Below are 20519 nucleotides of genomic sequence, written 5' to 3'. Positions count from 1 at the left end.
AGTCTGAGGGACAACCATAAAATAATACAAGTCTCTAAACTTAATTGAAATATATCGGTAAGTAATGATACCTAAACCTTTGTTGACTAATATATTCTCGTGAATATATTATTCAAATATGTTCATAACTTTGGAGTTATTTCCATTGGCCATAGTTCCATTTTAAAGTTTTACAAAACATTTACAAAATACAGACTGACCTTTCATTGACAAGCTATTGCCCGAACCAAATCCAGACAAGTGAACTTTATCCTTGCTGCATTTCGTAAAGTATTGCTTGTGAAATATTTGATAGGTAAGTACCTAGGTACTAAATTATGGTAGGCACAGAGCAAATAGATATTAAAAGTAATGCAAACAGTGGAATTTATCATGTAATATGTGTAGACGGTATGGATATTAGCCTGTAGTTATATAAGTGCCTTGAAGTTTTGATAAAATGTAATCATGCATATTTTTATATTTATTTTTCACGAAAAATTAATATTGGCTGCGGTACGGCCGATAGTAGGTACGCTATTAAATAAGTTCAATTACTTCATTTCAACGTTATTAGTAAAATTGTAATTTTTCTTTAAGAAAAGTTGCCTTAGGCTCTTGGTGTATAATGTTAAACTGTGTTTACCGTTACAAAAATGCTCGGGAACCTCACAGACCCATAATTGGATGTCATGCAGCATGCTCTCGCAACTGTTTCGGGAAGTTCTATAATCGATTGATTATACATTATTATTGGGCTTGTAGCTATGTTGATAAGTATCTAAGGGCCACAGCAGACGGTGTTTCTAGCATCAGCGATCGGTGATTTACTTGTTTCTCGGAAGCTCGATGCCGCGGTTGAAATCTCCATATCCATATGCATACAATCTCGAATCTCAGCGATCAAGTCGATTTTATTCATAACTAGCTGATGCCCGCGACTTCGTTCGCGTGGATGAAGGTTTTTTAATAATCCCGTGGGAACTCTTTGATTTTCCGGGATAAAAAGTAGCCTATGTGCTAATCCAGGGTATAATCTATCTTCATTCTCAATTTCAGCCAAATCCGTCCAGTAGTTTTTGCGTGAAGGAGTAACAAACATACACACACACACACACACACACACACACACACACACACACACACACACACACACACACACACACACACACACATACAAACTTTCTCCTTTATAATATTAGTGTGATTTCAATACAACGAACAAATGCAAAAAGTCGTCATAAGGCGATGCAACACGCGGAAACTATCGCTAAAACGCGCGAACTCTAAAATCAACATCTAATATTATGAAGAAAATGAAATTCCGGAGCTCTACCATGAAGTACCTACTAATTGCTATCGTAAAATATTTTACGTTTTCTTTAATCGATAACAATAATTGACGGCAAATTATCTTGGTCTCGTGGTATAGATGTGGTAGGTAAGTATAGCTAGAGTTACCAATCACAATAATTATTGATGAATACAACATTCCTGAAATAGAAGTCGTTATGGCTTTCCATTAATTAATGTCGAGCCTCTGAATTAATTACTTTAACCACTTGAAGTTTACGATTTAAACTCAGCTTGTTGTTACTAAATTTTTGTGTTCAATATTATTTTTTGTAAAATTTCGTCAAAATCTATAAATCAGTATTACCTAAATAAATATGAAACGATTTTAATTAGTATTTCATAATTTTTAGACAATATTTCCAAAATTCTTGAAGTTCGATAGGTATAAATTCTGTATTGTTATACCTGTGGTCCTACCATAGAACCCAAACTCACCTATAACTCAGCGGCGCTCGTAAGTTCATAGCCGAAGCCTTTGACACGGGCTTCTTCCGCTTCTCACCCTCATGCCAGCTCGCGTAACTTCGCGCAAACGTCTCAACACCACACCCTTCACTCGCGTTCACAAAATCCACTGATATATCCACACTATCAAAAGTATCATTAAAATTTAAAGTATCATTCACATTGAAGTCAGTCAAATTTGATGTTAAAGTTACGTTTACATTGTTGGTAGAGTTATCACTGTTCTCGAAAATGGAATGGTTCGTCAACTCGTAAACACCGTTGTGTTTGGGACTAGAATACACGTACACTCGATCGAGTTCAGAATCGTTCTCGGTGCTTATCATACTGGCGTGAGTTGGAGTGTCGTTCGAGATGCGGTGATAGTCTTCTGCGGAGATGTACCACGCGTCTAGAATGGCTATATGCGTGTCTAGTTCTCGACACGTTAGGCGGAACTCGTAGTCGTGACATCGCTGCTCTTCCACGATTTCTGAAAGAAATACAGAACTACATTAATATTTATAGAAAACTGGATGAGACCATATTGTGAGGACCGCGACGGACGTCTCCTTACATTAGTGCACAAGGAAGGCAGCCTTGCCTTCGTTGTGCACGGCAGAGATGCCGTCAATGCAGCAAAGTCCTGCAATGACGATCACGACCGCTTTATCAAGAGCCGTCATCAGCGGTGGGATGGAACTTCGTGAGGTTTTTAGTCGGTAGGAGTCCGACATAACCACTGTGCTCCCCCGTAGTCAGTGGTATCCATGATGGATTTTTCTCACGAGAACAAAAAAAAAAAGGGTTTTAACAACCCCGCGGAAACTTCCGAGATAAAAGTAACCTGTGTTATATTAGGGTATTAAGCTATTCAGTTAATGTGGTGTGAAAGAGGCAGAAGTAAGAAAAATCTAAGCATCCAAACTAACCCACAAAAAAAATACAGTTCTATTAGTTATATCGTTCATAGGTTCATTAGTGCTAACTGTTTGCAGACTTGTAGACGACAAATAACTCTTTCAGAATAAGGAACGCAACCATAAATTGTAAGATATCTCTGCGTAGCAATCTTTTCCGCACGACTATTTCTGATTAAATAATAAACTAAATAGGCATCTGAGGATAAAAAAAAGTGAGTAGTTACTCGACCGTAACGCAAAATAAAAATAATAACATAGAATAATAAAAAATGGATTATATTAGCTAGAGCATATTATAAAGTCTTTTATTTTAGGTAGGTATTTTTTTGAGAATTTTACTGACTTTAATTGCCACAAACAAAAATAACATAACATATCGTAAACCATCAATTGCCTACTATAAAATGGATACCTCGAATTGGCAGACACATAAAAAGAAATATGATCTCTTAAATAAATTTTACGACTGTATACCTACCAAGACACCTTACACGGTCATCAAAAACACATAAACGCATACCATATGGTCAATTTATGCCATTGTACCGAATACAATCTATTAACCTCTCCGCAGGTTAAGTTTATGTCACTATTCAATAAAAGGAATGAATACTTAACTAGAATTTTAAACTCTACGCATATGTTTAGGTTGAAAATCATAAGTAATCTCGCAGATAATAGTAGTACAGAGTCGGCGCCTAAATTATTACAACCATATAAAGAAAATTTCTAAATACTATAGTGGCATTCTCAGATAGAACTTAGAATTTAAAGTCTGTTCTACAGACATCGAGCTTAGCTGGAATAGCAACCTAAGTGGAGCTACAGATATAAAAGTTTACATAGTCGTTTGATGTAAACTAAACCTAGGTATATGGTGCTTCCTTAATACCACCACAGTCTAAATAAACCAATACAGTTGACCAGTAGAGACATCTAGAGTCTAGACTCTAGACAGAACGTGACTTGTAAGGAGCTAGACCGAGACGCGGAAGGGACTGCTCCAACAGTATACACGCCACTTTGTACTTGTTTGGATAAGTATGGTGAACCATATGAACGACCATGAGTGTCTTCCGCAACGTTGGGTTGCGGAAGATATTCATGGTCTTGTTGCGCTTCTTCTTATACTGTGGTTATCATACTCGTATAAGAACTGTCACTCTTTTACGGAGTTCAACGAGGTAAGTAGCGGGATTGATATTATGCATTTCAAAGTTTGTTTTAAAACTATAAAAAACCGGCCAAGTGCAAGTCAGACTCGCGCACCGAGGGTTCCGTACTCGGGTATTTTTCCGACTTTGCACGATAAATCAAAAACTATTATGATTTAAAATAAGTAAAAATCTGTTTTAGAATGGACAGATAACGCCCTTCGTATGATAACTCACTTGGTATGGTTATCTAACTTTGAAAATTAACAAGTGTAAATTAAAAATTTATAACACCCCCGACGATCCAAAGTATTTGAGTTTTCCAAAACATCATTTTCAAATAAATAATTATGTATTTAGGCAACGTCCATCTTGACAGCTTGACATTTGTCTATTGACATAATATTATGAACCTAACGGTTATCTAACCTTCTTTTGTACAAGAAAACTAGAAAAGAGCTGATAACTCTTAAACGGCTGAACCAATTTTTTTAGATTATAGCTAAGAACACTCTCGATCAAGCCACCTTTCAAACAAAAAAAACTAAATTAAAATCGGTTCATTCGTTTAGGCGCTACGATGCCACAGACAGATACACAGATACACAGATACACAGATACACAGATACACAGATACACACGTCAAACTTATAACACCCCTCTTTTTGGGTCGGGGGTTAAAAATAGTAATCATTTTGTTCCTGAACACATTTTAATTTTTTTTGTAATGTAACCCCAAATTCACGGTTTTCGGGTTTTTTCGTTTTCTTGTGCTATAAGATCTACCTACCTGCCTAGGTCAATGGAAAGTACCCTTAGACAGACAAACAGACAACAAAGTCATCTTATAAGGGTTCCGTTTTGCCTTTTGAGGTACGGAACCCTAAAAAACACTATAAAACTCAATTGATTAAGATGTCTGTCTATGTAAACTATAAAAAACACTATAAAAGTCGATTGATAAAGATGTTTGTGTGTTTAAAGATTTTACTAGCAATAAAACTAAATTTACGTCATAGCAAGCGACCGGCATTGCCCATCTCTCCATTTCTTTTACTGCTTTAAAAGCAAGTTGACTATCTTTTTTTGTAGGCAGATACATCCCCATAATTTTATCATAAACCCAAATACACCGTGGTCCAAGATCGGCATGTCTCTATGAACAAGGAAATAAAACTACATTAGGTTAGCAAGTTTTTACGGCCTTCAGAACCCTTGTTTACATACTACTCCTGATAATATATTGTTCAATCGTGAATATTTCCGTTTCATCAGTACTTTTTTATGTTTTTACTAAGTAAATCTTACTTTTTCTTGAAAACTCACTTGCCACACAGCTCTGTCTAGTCAGATCACTGAACGCCATTAGTGTTTATGCTAAGTTTAGTAAAAAAATATGTCCTATAAAGGCGTAAATTAAACTTACGTCACTATAGCCTCCCCTCAAAACAGACCACAGACAATTTCGAAATAAATTAATAAATTCCCAAATTGCCCCTGCCTGAAATCGAAACCGGGACCTCCCACTAAAGTTATAAGATCACAGCAGTCATCACTGCGCCAAGAAGATCATCAAACAAAATCATCAACAAGTGTAAATTAAAAATTTATAACACCCCCGACAAGTGAAGGTTACAGTAACTAGAAAAGAGCTGATAACTTTCAAACGGCTGAACCGATTTTCTTGGATTATAGCTAAGAACACTCTTGATCAAGCCACCTTTCAAAAAAAAAAAATTAAATTAAAATCGGTTCATTAGTTTAGGAGCTACGATGCCACAGACAGATACACAGATACACACGTCAAACTTATAACACCGCTCTTTTTGGATTATTCGAAGTATACACAAAATTCAATTTAGCTGAAATAGCCTCATGATATTCAACAGTAAGAGTGTAAACTCTTGCTGGCTCGTATCGCCTGCATAATTCAGAGGCCGGCATTCCCAAACGGTCTTCTCTCTTCATGCATATGATATTTGGTTGAACCTAAAGCCGCGTTTACACGGGTCGACCTAGAGGGTGGAGTCACTTTGTCGTTCAACTGATAAAATCACTACCCATTTACAAATGCGAAAGTAACTTTGTCTGTAGGTTTGTCCTTCAATCACGCCGCAACGGATCGGTGTGACTTTTTGAATGCATATACGAGTAGTTAAAGACCTGGAGAGTAACATAGGCTAATTATTATCCCGAACAATCAAAGAAAATAGGATTTAAAAAACCTGAATTCACGCGGACAAACCCGCGAGCATCAGCTAGTAATAAATCCGTTAAGCAATATTTCGATTTTAATTTTACGGGACGGAAAATCATGGAAATCTCAATTTCATAGATCCAGTTTAAAGGTGCCCACGCACTTGAACTGAACTGCAGCTGAACTGCGCGTCGCGTCAGCGCCCCGCACGATATTCTCTCCAGCCGCGACGCGCGTACGTCACTGCCGCGCGGCGCGGCATGAGAGAATATCGTGCGGGGCGCTGACGCGACGCGCAGTTCAGCTGCAGTTCAGTTCAAGTGCGTGGGCACCTTTAGTCGTTTAGGCAGAATTTATTTAATCTCAGGGGCAGACCGCAATCTATTTTTCAAGGTATCACAAAAAAGTGTTATCTAAAAAGCCTTATAATAGAGCCTACACGGTTCAAAGGTCGGAATTCCCTATAGGCCTATTTAATGCATGCGACATTTTTGTTTGGTTCAAGGCAGACACGCAACCGTGACATAGCCACGGAGTATTTTATACATACTTACTTGCTTATACCATAGATGAATAATACTCGCTTATACGTAATTATTTTACTATATAATATTATCTAACAATGAAATTGTGATGCACCGGAATAAAGGCAATTGATACAAATGAAACACCAAACTTTAAACACCTAAAGCGCCGGCCAAGGCATTTCTCCCAGAAATTTTCTACTCTTTACTTTTAAATGTATAGGTTAAATATATAGTTTTTTAAAGATTTTTACCTATATTTAAAAAGTTTTTAAGACTTTATGATTCTAGGATTCTAGGTTTCTAATAACTACCGTAAAAAATTGAAATGAGCTAGCATACTTACTACGTCTTATAATACCGTCCTTCAAAGCAACCGTGAATGGCATCTCATATTTAAGGAAGCATGTTTATTCAAGATGCTGTGCTAAGATTTAAGTTTGTGTCTTCATGCTCTGCTCTGAAGCGAGATTGTACTTAGCAAACCTTGTATTTAGCAACTCTTCCCTAGTTCTTTTTTATTTATAGAGCGCTTGGCTGCATCTGGTCTACGATCACACCTGATGGCAATAAAAATGCAGCCTAAGGTGGAGTGCCTAGAAGATGGTAGTTCACTTTTAATTTAAAGAAAATATATGTGGAAGGGAAAGGACATGCTATAGCCTAGCCTAAGTAATAAAATAAGAAAGTGGGGTTTTACAATTTTCAGTTGAGCTCGTTTTCATCAGAAAAGCAGCTGCACCTTGGCTCCACACCACTCTGTAGATGTGCGTCGAGGCTAAGAACGACATATTGTATCTGCTGCGTTCTTGTTAGATACTTAAAATTACTTGGAAGTTTCTCTTGAAAGAATTGAAGAAAAAGCTCTATGTCGAAACCCTTTTAAGACCTTTCCCGTTAATTTATAAAGCAATAGACGTATTCGGGCGGGTTTAACCTAAACAAATCTTATGGATTACAGAAATAATTATAGGGATCACTGTTGGCTTATCCCGTGAAAGATATATGAAGATATTTGACTCAAATACCGAACGCTAAAGGTACTAATTGCTCTGGTATTAGGTACTTTCATACATCTATGTCTCAGAGCAAACAGACCATAAAATTATTAAGTGGGCACAATGCGCGTAAATCAGCTAAAATAGCATGGAGCTGTTAAATAATGCGGTTTATCTTCCGCTTTTTTTTTTCTATATTAACAGACTAGCGGCCCGCCCTGACTTTGCCCAGGTTATCAATAAATAATAGGTATATCCATCTGGAATAATATACCTTTCAAAAGGTAAACCAATTTTTCAAATAGTGCCGTGTGGTTCCGGTTTTCCTTCATCATTAAAGGAAGTTATATTTAATTGCTTAAAATTAGGTACTAAGAAAAGGTAAAGGTGCGTGCCCGGCATCGAATCCTGAGTCCGATCTTAACCAATTTAGCCTGTACAGCTATTTTCTATCACCTATACGAAGTTCTAAAGAATTTAACAAATCCAGAATAACTCAGGCTAATGACCTTTCTGTAAAAACAATTGCGCGTTGAAAAACAAGGCGCTGCTAGTAATTAGACCTCTAAGCATACCAATTTACCGTTTACTAACATTTAGCACGACCTGGGTAATTACTGTTATATTTACCTAACGTCGTAAAAAGTTATATTACCTTTGTTACGAATGCTAGCCTATTTCCAACTGCAATCAGCACACGGACATGGACGCTATCGAACAGATTCGAGGCACTCATCCAAATAGCAGACTAATGCAATTTAACCCAAAGAGGAGACTCGTCTTAAAGGAGAGAAGGCAATGTGTGCGCTTTATCATACTGCTGGACCACTGGGTCCACAAGAATATGGAAGTATGTTCGCTTGTGCAAAGATTTTCCTTGTAGATTGCCCGTTTTCTATTTTCAAATGGTGAATTTGAAGTGAATGCAATAAAAAAGAATCAACTCTACACTGCAGATCAAACTTTGACTAAGCAAAGATATCTAAACTAATTTGCATCGTAATTCTTTTTAAATAATTTGCTAGTAACCAAACTCTCGACAGACGATGATATTTATTTTGTTTTCTGATCCACTTGTCGACTTACATTGAAGTTTTAATCCATTCAAATTTTGTATTATGTTGTAAACGATCGATTTTGCCAAATTTCGACGATAATGCCAAGTCTTTTCACGGTTTTGAGCTCCAGTCGAGTCTCTTCTAGAATGTGTTACTTGATGGAAATAACCAAACACAGCCAAGTGTGCACTGCATCAACCCCTAACACCTGATTTCTCTTTCACACTCACACGTAATCTTCTTTTGTCCCGTTTCCACGAGAGCTCACCCCTTGCTTAATTTTGATCAAGCGTTACTATAGCTACGACCCACAAGGACTATACTAGCATAGGAGACACCTGTAATAATTTCTATGTATTGAATACATAAGTACATGACTTTCATTTATACATTATTTTTTTTACTAAGTTGAAACTACGTGCCCTCCCTATGAAAAAGTGAAAAACTAGTCGGACTTAGGCAGACTTAACACGTCAGTAAAGCCGGATCCTTATTATTTATAATGGAAATCTCCCACGATAGTTTAAACACTAAAATACTGAAAAGTTGCCCGAAATAAAAATTTATTTTATGGTAACGAAATATATCCCTAGTAAATATTTACTAAAAACTTGCCAGAATTAAGAAGAAAATTATGACAACGTAATAATTAGACTCCTACGAAATACTGAAAACTTACCAGAAATAAGAGAAAAGTTGTGATGTACTCGTAAAATAAGTAAACCCCTAGTAAACCTACTTCCTATATTTTGTAGTCTCAATAAAATCAATCTTGTACTAAAAACATTTAAAATCTGACCACCGTATCTGAAACTATTACTAGACGAACCAGTAGCAATTGACCTTTCTTAAATCAACACTTTGATAAATATCGCAAAAAAGTTGTACATAATCAAAGATCAATTAATGTTGGACCAATTTGTTCAGAAGTGGGATCAATCACGTCTTGATTACAGCAAATTAAACGTTAAATAGACAGACTAAAGGATCATTTTGTTTTCATTAATGGTATAAAGGGAAGGGACAGGTCGCAGGGGAAGGACGTTAAGAGAAATTAACGAATTTGGGGAGAAAATGGAGGGTCCTACTTATGTTGTTAAGGAATAGGCAAGTAGGAGAGGTATAATTGTCATGTTAAACTAGCACCACAGTTTACGACAGAGGGAACTTCTATCAAAACGTCGAGCAGGAAGCTTCGACGTCACTGGCAGGCGTCAAATGTTAGTACATATTATGACGCCGGTCGCCCTAAAGTAGTCCTACTTTTCTTGTTTGATTTTACGTCACCATAGCCTAATGTTTGACATATCGTCGATTCAGGATCAACGATCTTATATCTTATCAACTTTTTAACTCACTTAAAAAAAAATTGTTCAGGATAAAAACTTGTAAGAATAAAAACACGGTGAAGTCTTACTTTTTGTGTTTGTTAGTTTGTTCTTCAATTATACCGTAATTGAACAACGTAATTTTTTCACATGGATATAGTTAAAGACCTGGAGAGACACATAATTCCGAAAAATCAAAGAGTTTCCACTGGATTTTTCAAAAACCTAATTTTACGCGGACGAAGTAGCGGTCATCATCTAGTAGCTTCATAAAACCCCTCGAGTTATATTAAGATCTGTAAACTAACCCAAATTCGCAATAATTGAATTGAATTGAATTGAATTGAGTTTTCGTGGAGCACCCAACAGAAGCAAAGCTGCTCTGTGTGATAGTAAAATTGCTGTGTTCGTTCGATCGTTTCACTTTTTGGCAACCCATTCCAAAAGGCCGTAGCTACATTACAAAAATCAATACGTGGGTACGTACGCTGCACCTCGTAAATTAAAACATAATTACTCGTATGTAATAATTATCGTGGTTTGCAATACAGGCCAAAATGTGTGTGAAACAAAGATAATAAAGCTCACCGAATAAATAAAATATTCATATATTATCAAATATGGCAATAACAAATTTCACATGTCTACCTAATCCATACTAATAGTATAAATGCGAAAGTGTGTTTGCCTGTCTGTCTGTTACCTTTACAAGGCCCATCAGTTTAACCAATTCTGACGAAAGGTACAGGGTTATATCCCGGGGACGGACATGGGCTACTTTTTATCCCAGAAAATCAAAGATTCCTAAAAACCCATCCGCTTAACCGATTTGTATGAAATTAGGTACCGAGGTAGCTTGTGCCCCTGTAATTGACATAGGTAACTTTTTATACCGGAAAATCAAAAGGGATCCTTAATATTCTAAATCCACGCGGACGAAGTCGCGAGCATCATCTAGTACTACATAATATTACATTCTGCGTTGCAAAACTTTCGCTTTTCGACATGAAACAAACAAAAACACGATCCTCTCTAACAACAGACATCATCAGACAAATTGGTTCGTTTTCCCCCATTTTCCCCGTGAAAATACGCGGGAAAAATAAGAGTAGAAAACACAAAGTGTTCGCGCCGAATATATCAGCACTTTGAACACATTTTGTCAACTGCACTGCACTTCTGTACACTTTACTTCACTTTGCACACAATACGTGAACACAACTTTCATTCAACCCCAGTTACCGCTGGGCCACGGCCTTTGACGGTGTGGCAGGCGGCGCAAGTACAGCTGACAAATCTAAATCTATCCATACTTCCATAATATTATGTACTAGAGGATGCCCGCGACTTCGTCCGCGTGGATGTAGGTTTTTGAAGATCCCGTGGGAACTGTTTGGTTTTTCGGCATAAAAAGTTGTTTATGTCAATAACATGGACGCAAGCACCTCGGTAAAAAATTTCATACAAATCGGTAGAGCGGATGGGTCTTTAGGAATCCCGTGGGAACTCTTTGATTTTCCGGGATAAAAAGTAGCCTATGTACGGACATAGGCTACTTTTTATCCCGGAATATAAGCTAACCCTGTATCAATCGTCAGAATCGGTTAAACTATTGGATCGTAAAAAGGTAGCAGACCGACAGACAGACAGATAGACAGACAGACAGACAGTCACAAATTATATTTACACTTAAATAGTAAGTATGGATGTAGTTTTTACCTTTTTTGGCTTCCAGATGATTCCAATCGTACTGAACTGGACGCGCTAAGTTGAAAAGTCATGCGAATCTAGTTACTAGATTGGAATGCTAAATGGATTCGTTACTGAGCTGAAATCAGAACGCTGCGTGCGTTATTCCAGCAGCAATACCAGTGGTCTTATTAAATTACTGGACTGAAATCTACTGGAGTAATGTAAACCTTGAAATGTTGACTTTGGGTCATAGTAACTACGCCACATCGCACCAGTCGCTTATGCGACAAAGTCGTGGCTCTATTTTTAAAAAGTAGGGAGGGGGGTAGGGAAATCAATTCTGCGTACAAAACATAAGCTGTATTGAGAGGGGTGGGACCCCAGACTGGGGCCAAGATGCAATGTTGGTGAATTCCCTGTGCCCATTGTCACCTACCTCGCGCTTAGCCTTAAAACTCCTTGAGTAGGTATTAATTGCGTCCTGAAGCTGGTATAAATCTATCAATTTGAATAAAAACCGATATGTCATAAATTGAATGGAGATTTTGGGCTAAAGGCCGAGAAAGGAGCGAATAACAATGTGGATTGGAGTCCCACGTTTCACGAATGGTTCAAAGATTCGCAAGTCGCGCATGATTGAAGATTGGGAATACAATCTTTCAGATCATCATCATTGTTCCCTAAAGAGCGTCCACACCTGGTCCTCAGCCTTCCTCATCCAACCATTTCCGCTAGCTTCTTTATATCTCTGATAAATGACTGTATTTTTTAGTACTTAACCTTTGTTTAACATAGCTATAGTCATTTTATTTTTATTTTTTATAATGTAATTATGTTTCATATACCTATTATTTAAGTAGGTACTTGTATGTATCTATTATATCTGTTAAGTCTATTGTAATATAAAGTTTACCTGGCGCTTAACAAAAATGTTGTGGACGCTAGTTATTGATATACATATCGGTCATATAATAGTTTGTAAGAAAGTATATATAAAATGTTAATATAATTGTTAGCGTTTCTTAATAAATAAAATAAAATAAAAAAATATCTTGTGTTGTGTCTTATACCTTCCAGATACAACAACCGATAGACCTCCTAACACTTTTAGAAAAGAGCTTTTACTTCAAACAGCATTGCAAGCTGTGTGTGTAAATATACTCCACACGGTCTGTACAACATTATATAATTTTTATCATCATTTTCAAATTACCACAAGTACAAACAGCACACCATTTTTTTTTCGTTTTGTTGACGCTGGGGAATGCATTTACGCATCCCCCCCCGGAGGGAGGGTATGTGGGACTCGCCGGCCGAGAGACGACCGGAATACCCACTAAACCCCAGCGGCGCTACTGCGCGTCGCCTGGCGACTGGGTCACGGGAACGGCCGAAGCAAACAACCGCAACCCAGCCAGCGACGTCTGCCGAGGCAGACCCTCCACTGGGGACCTGCTCGGTCCCCACCACCGCACCGGGACGCACCAAGGAAGTGCGTCCCCCGACCCTGGGACGCGCACGTCGCCCGTGTGCCGTCCTACGCTTCGTCCACTGTGCCCTCTGCTAGTCAGAGGGACACGCGGAGAAACCTCCCCCCCTGCCAGGTCATTAGCCATAGCCAACAATATCTCCGAAGAGAAATTATTAGCCATGTTACCGGGGCGCACCGGCCCGAACACTGCTCTTCCCCTCGGACGCATCCAAAAGGGACCAGCAGCATCCAGGCACACTGGGAGGTTACCTGGCTGGCGCTCCACAAACAGCACACCACAGAAAGCAATAAAATTCAGAGCTTTTTACGAGTACATTTATGTTTATGATTCTGTGAACACTTTACAATAATAATTATTATTCAGTGATTGTTTGGCGCAAACAGAAAGATTTATACTTAGTTTTTTACTACTTTGCACTAGGTACACAATTACGATTTGTATTATACATATTACACCAATGCCAGATTTTTTCTTCGGACATGCCAACTGTGGAATCCAAGGGGTGGATCAACAAATTCTTGAAAAACTGGCAAACCATTAATTAGTGGTTCCTCTGGTGCTGCAAATATTCATGGGCGGCGGAAATCACTGCTCGATTGCTCGCTATTATTAAAAAATATATATATCGATTCGCGTAAAGTTATATCACCACAAAAGTCGTTTCGTGTATGAACGTGGACCCATGCAACAGGACGTGACCCACTTCTTGAGTCTCCCAGATGAGCACGAAACTTTGCTACGGTTTCAGTAGATTTTAGTAAAAAGAATTTATTACTTAACTTACTACTAACGTCCGGATGATGTCATAAATTAAAACTATCGTGGAAATAGTTTTCAGTAAAATAAGAGCTGTCCTTAGCTCGCTCTATTTAATCATAGTTTTAGACTAAGTATTTATCTTTTATCTTTATTTTGTTGTTTTTTAGAACAAGGGAAAGGTATTAACTAATAATTTTTTAGCATCAAATTTTTTGGTAATATTTTTATGATTTTTCTTTTCACTAAATAATAATAATTATTTTTCTGGTCTTGCAGGATGGGATATGATCGATCTGAGAAAATTATACTTGGGTCGTTCAATAGGAAAACGCTCTGTTGTCTGCTCTAAGTACCTATCGCTGGATGAACAAAACGTGAAGAGACATACAAGTATAGAAATTCTACGCCTAAGTACAAACTCTCGAAAGAGTAGATAGGCGTGAAGTGGCGCAGAACAGGACAGTGGTATGGAGTAGCAACTTCTAGTGTAGAGGTTAGGTCTTTGGATCATTGAGCCGACAAAATAGGTATTTGCAAGCAATTCTATCTCAAGTAGTTTTCATTTTACTTCTTACTGGCCTCTTCCAAAATGTCACCCTATCTTATGCTAGTAGAAACGAAAACAATATCCTAATGAAGTGTTAAAAAGTTATTAATCGAGCACCCCATGATATTGATTGAGTGTCTATAACCTTAGAAGCCAAATACGAACTGTTTGATAGTTGATAAATGATAAGGATTAATGATCTTTCACTCAATTTGTACGATAACAATAGACAACATTGTTTTGTTTGTTTCCTATCTGAAGACTGTGATCTGATGGTAGTAAGGTGCAGAACTGATAGAAGCAGGGGTAGATAGTTTTATTAAAATCAAATGCCTAAGGTCAAGGGGCAGACACAATGCTTTTATAGCATCATGAACTCTGCACACCGCATGCACAATCTCCAGTTACAGCAATGCCCAAACGCGATGTAGCATCCAAACATTCGCTAAAATGCGTGATTTCAGTATACTTAGCGAATAGCGATCGAAAGCAGAAAGTCGTCAAAACGCCATGCAGATGAGAATAGCAGAAAGCTTTTCATTTGACCTTGACATTTAGAATTCCAATCGCTGATAAGTATTTAAGAATAAATATAACATTGATCATATTATGATCGAAGTGATCATTATCCAACAATAAATTTTCTCATAATTTTCGGCGTCTTTGAGTAAAATGGGTCAGGAATATTGTCAAAGACACCTCTTTTGGATCGCCGCCAGCTTCGCATGTGAGAACACATATCGAGGATGTACGGAATACGGATACTTCAAAGCGAGCCAAAACTTCTGATTCGACAGAATGTAGGAAAACTAATAAAACCAATAAAACTCAGAAACAGCGGGACAAAGAAGATTTTTCCCTTTAAAGCTTATACTTTGTGGATTTCATTTGCTTCCTATGTATTATTACCTATTTTTTCTAGCTTTTTCCATCGGTTTTGCTTACCTGGAATTAAGCTATCTATTGGATCCTGGCCCAATTTTAATCGATACCGATAACGTTAAGAATAGTTATTTTTAACCCCCGACCCAAACAGAGGGGTGTTATAAGTTTGACATGTGTATCTGTCTGTGGCATCGTAGTTCCTAAACTAATGAATCGATTTTAATTTAGTTTTTTTGTTGTTTGAAAGGTGGCTTGATCGAGAGTGTTCTTAGCTATAATCCAAGAAAATCGGTTCAGCCGTTTGAAAGTTATCAGCTCTTTTCTAGTTACTGTAACTTTCACTTGTCGGGGGTGTTATAAATTTTTAATTTACTTTTGTTAGGTATATAATATAGATCTTAATAGACTTAGTATCGACTAGGGAATCGGTAATAAAAGAGAGATAAAGACCTAGAGAACAGATAAATAAGTAGATCTTGAAAATTCTAACATCGCATTTCGTATGCAAGTGTCATACGTTAAAAGCTCTTCTTTGACTTTGCAACGAAGGCGCCTGGCGTGGAATACATTATTCACTGGGACTTACTGGATCCAGGTTAGGTACCTACTTGCATGTATTTATTCTGTTTAAAAAGTCCATATTGGTGGCTAAAACAGCTACCAGATTAACAGTCGTTACGAGCTCGAGCTTTGAATATGACTTTTTGAATAAATCAAATAGTCCATACCATAGATGTGTATTAATACATTATACAGAAAATACGCTAGATAGATTGACGATCTGTTTTTGAAGCAACTTGGTTATCTCCATTTTGGCGCTGATAGCAGTGCAGAGGTGAGCGTCATATTGTGAGCGTACTCGGAACTAAAATATGTTAGTGATGAGAGATATTTTGACACACAAAGAATCCTGGTGCTCACTACTCGGTGGAGGGCTTTGAATCTGCATAAAAATAACTGTCGTTTTAAATGGCACGCCAAGACACGCCATATTTAGTTTACTATGTATACTGTCTAAATATCATCATAATAAGCTGGAAGAAATCTCTGTTTAGAGATATAAGAATTTCCTTTGTACATAAATTAATTTATCATAACTTTTTAACTACAATTTTGGTACATGAAAAATAAATATAAATATATAATATGTATATATATGGGCCATGCACTTACCAGTACACTTTGGCGACTTTACTTTTAGGAAATTCTAGGGTCCCAGGAACTAATAAACTCTACTCTGTAACTCTAATAATTACAATTACAGTGAATAAGATTTAAACTGTATCCTGAACCTACTCCTACCCAGTTAAAAATCATTTCCGAGATTGTTAGCTGACTGTTGACTGAATTAGTGGCATTAAAGCACCATTAAAGCAATCAAAGAAACAAAAAAAAACTCCAACGATCAAAAGTTTTGGGAATTATTGAAATTTAATTGCGGTTAGCTAACGAGAATGAAAATAAATTTTCCAACCTCAAAATATAAGAGAAGCGTGGAAAAACATCATCAATCATAGCCGCTGCGCGTAGAGTGGCCATCTTCTCTGTACTAAGGCCCACTTGCACAAGGACAAACTGATTTATATAGGTTAAAAGTGATTTTAAGTGAATGCGCTCTGTAGAATAAGCGATAATTGTCAAAATAAGTTAAAAAAAACCGCCCAAAGCTTTTTAAAAGCTCTATCTCTGTACCAAAAGTTCAAATTGGTTAAACGGATGGGTTTTTTAAAATCCTGTGAGAACTTTTTGATTTTTCGGGATCAAAACTAAGTACCTGCCCTTTCTCGGAATGCAAGCTATCTCTGTACCTCTAAATCTTAACTTAAACGGATGAGCCTTACAAAGCTAGCAGGCAGTCAGACAGACAGACAGACACACTTTCGCATTGATATAATATTATGTTTAGATTTCTCCTCTAGATGAAAATTATGTTAATATCGTCTTTGACAACTTCTGTTCCAAACTGTTCACGGTCCGTCGAGTTTGGAATTATTAAGTTTTGTGAAGTCCCGTTTGACAAATGATCCTAACCCAATTTCCCATAGAAAACTTCAGAGCTTTGTTCCCACAATGACTGTCACAACTCAAAAGCTAAAAATATTTCATATTTACGGTTGTCTCTAGTAAAGAATGCTCGAAAGGTACTTTGTGGGGAACTACTCGACTACTTCTCGCCCGCAGCCTCGCTTAAGAGTGCTATTCAAATGTAATAATTACCCATTTTTTATAGTTGCTCGTGATATTGTCCGTATGTATTCAGGTTTTTAAAAATGTCAGGCGAATATTTTGATTTCATAGGATAACTGTAAATTAAAAATTTATAACACTCCCGACAAGTGAAGGTTACAATAACTAAAAAAGAGCTGATAACTTTTAAACGGCTGCCCCGATTTTCTTGGATTATAGCTGATAACACTCTCCACCAAGCCACCTTTCAAACAAAAAAAAATTAATACACAGACAGACAGATACACAGATACACACGTCTAAATCATAACACCCCTCTTTTTGGATCGGGGGTTAAAAAGTATCATAATATGACTGTCACTGTCCTCTGTCACTAGATTGCAATTTATACTATCTGTGTGCTAAATTTTGTAGACCAATTCAGCATTTGAGTCATGAAAAGTCAAAGACGGATAGACACTCTTCCGTATTCATAACAATTAAAGTAAGTATGGATTTTTTATGATCTAATGTAAAATTAGGGACCCATTTAACTTCATAGATCATGGCCTGAATGAAGAGAAAGTGATAGAGAGTAGTGATAGGTAGAAAGTGATAAATATCAGGTCAAAAAATCATTAACTAACTAAACTAGTTAGTTTAGTTAATTACTACTAGTAAGTTAACTTAAATAAACTAGTCAGTTTAGTTTGCATTTAATTATTATTTTTAACTGGAGAAAGGTGTCTAAAAAGTTTAAACTAACTAACCACCATAGCTAACCGCTATATATAAATTAATTAAGATAACATCTTAACAACTGTCAGATTCAATTATAAATTATATTTGATAATAAGAAATCAATCCGCACATCTGTGTTGAGAAGCATTGAAACTCTATACAATAGCATTCTCCCTTCAATTCAATTCAAATCCAAATGCTACAAAATAGATGCATTTTTTTCACAGATCGCACATGCTGAAATAGATTTTATGGCTCAAATTTTAAGGACTATAATTGTTTATAAATTTAGTTTATTGCATTATTATTAAGTATTTTCTAAAAAAAAACTATTATACCTTTGAGAATTTGCAGCCATGTGCCGCTTTAATATCATTTGAGGTCAGAACACATCGATGAAAATTTGCGTTCAGTTGAAATATTTAGTTTACATACAATATAATTAATTTTGTGAAATAACCGCCTTATCTTGCACGTTGTCATTTTTAATTTTTAGACATTTGTAAAACTTGATAAAAAATAAAATATTTCTATTAGATTTTATATATCTAGAGGTAATTAAACATCTCACCTACACCTCCCTTGTATTCTCAATAATTGTTGTATTTCATTGTTCAAGAATTTAAAAGAAAATCGGACCAGAAATCTTAATCGGTTCGGTATACGGACATAAACAATCTTCTATTTATTGGGTGTTAAAAAAATTAATTTAAAAATCCGGTCATATTCTCTACGTCCCGGTATTCGATCGTGTCTACCTACGTGGAAGAATGTCAAAATCATTTTTAAACACGCACCTTGCGGCGCCTTTGACGTTCATCAAAAACTGACAGCAATCGAAACGCGTGAGTAGAATTATGGAAGCTTTATATGATGCTCATTATTTTTATAGCACAGTACTGTTATAATCTGTATTAAGTAGTTTTTAAGGTACTTGCATTCAATGAAACGACCTGTCAGAGCCGCAAAAGGCGTACGCAACACAATCTATACCTACTATTATATTATATTATCATGTTTAAATGGAGAAACTAACTGACCGACATATCAATGTGCAGCTTTTTTTTATAAATATTAGTCAAAATCAAGATGACTAATATTCCCCTTTTCGCCTCCCACTAAACGCCAAGCTTGTGCTAGGGGTAAGTATTACGCAACGTTGGGTTTGAACCGGAGACTTTCAAATTTCAGTCCAATCCTTTAATCGTGGAGCTATTGAGCTTATAAACTATGGCATGTATAAAAAGTTTTCTTTGTAATGTAAGCTCTCAATAAATTTAAGAAATTCCAACGGGATCTTAATAAATCATATCCACTTAGAATTCACATTGATTGATGTCAGAAAAGAAATTGACGCATCGAAGAAATGCTGGTTACATCAGCAAAGGTCATCGCTGAAGCAACCTCTGCTTACGCGATTTAATTTGTAAATAGTCAAAATGCGTTATGTGTCTGACGTGCTCGTCCCTTTGAATTCAGTTTTATAAAAATCCTGTGGGAATTCTTTGGATTTCCAGGATAAAAAGTAACTTTGTCATTCTCCGGGTAATTAAACTATCTCCATGCAAAAAATTTCGTCAATCCGTTTCTACTTGTGGCGTTATTGAATGACAAACCAACAAACAAACACATTTACGCATATATGATATGGATAGTGGTAGTAATAACTAATACCACGCTAAAGTTGTATTAAACGCACACCACAATTTGTGTAGACCCAGCCTATTAATGTTCGCAAGTCACTCGTTGCAAATTATAACGTCGAAAAATTCTAGGGGTCGTAATGTGGTGATTTGTCAATACTTCATCGCGTAGGAAAGTATTTAGTGTTTGTAAATATACCTAGTTATGTACACAAGTTTTTTTAAAACTTTTACCTAAATAGGTAGCTACATCCTACATCAAAATTAATTTATATCACACTAACACTAATATTATAAAGGCGAAAGTTTGTGTCTGTGTGTGTGTGTGTGCGTGTGTGTGTGTTTGTTACTCCTTCACGCAAAAACTACTGGACAGATTGGGCTGAAATTTAGAATGGAGATAGATTATACCCTGGATTAACACATAGGCTATTTACTTTTTATCCCGAAAAATCAAAGAGTTCCCACGGGATTTTTAAAAATCTACATCCACGCGAACAAAGTCGCGGGCATCAGCTAGTACTTAATAAAAACAATTAGGTGCGTAGTAAGAACGTGTACTTAATATAGTTTGGAAACAAATTATTTCGATCGTACTTGTGATTAAAATCATAACTTATAATAAACATTTC

The 20519-nt window shown here is 36.6% G+C and overlaps 1 protein-coding gene across 2 annotated transcripts in view; it reads right to left on the bottom strand.

Moving 5' to 3' along the window:
• Positions 1-20519, bottom strand: part of LOC123879710 — a 93684-nt gene that overhangs the window by 72455 nt on the left and 710 nt on the right. For both annotated transcript variants that reach the window (XM_045927694.1, XM_045927640.1), the window contains exon 2: positions 1771-2272. In XM_045927694.1, the coding sequence (XP_045783650.1) occupies positions 1771-2272 (502 nt within the window). The remainder of the gene's footprint in view (positions 1-1770; positions 2273-20519) is intronic.

The sequence above is a fragment of the Maniola jurtina genome, chromosome 1 (assembly GCF_905333055.1).
Source record: "Maniola jurtina chromosome 1, ilManJurt1.1, whole genome shotgun sequence".
NCBI classification, from domain to species: domain Eukaryota; kingdom Metazoa; phylum Arthropoda; class Insecta; order Lepidoptera; family Nymphalidae; genus Maniola; species Maniola jurtina.
Note: the sequence above shows the minus strand (reverse complement) of the source record. Positions and strands in the feature narration are given on the sequence as shown.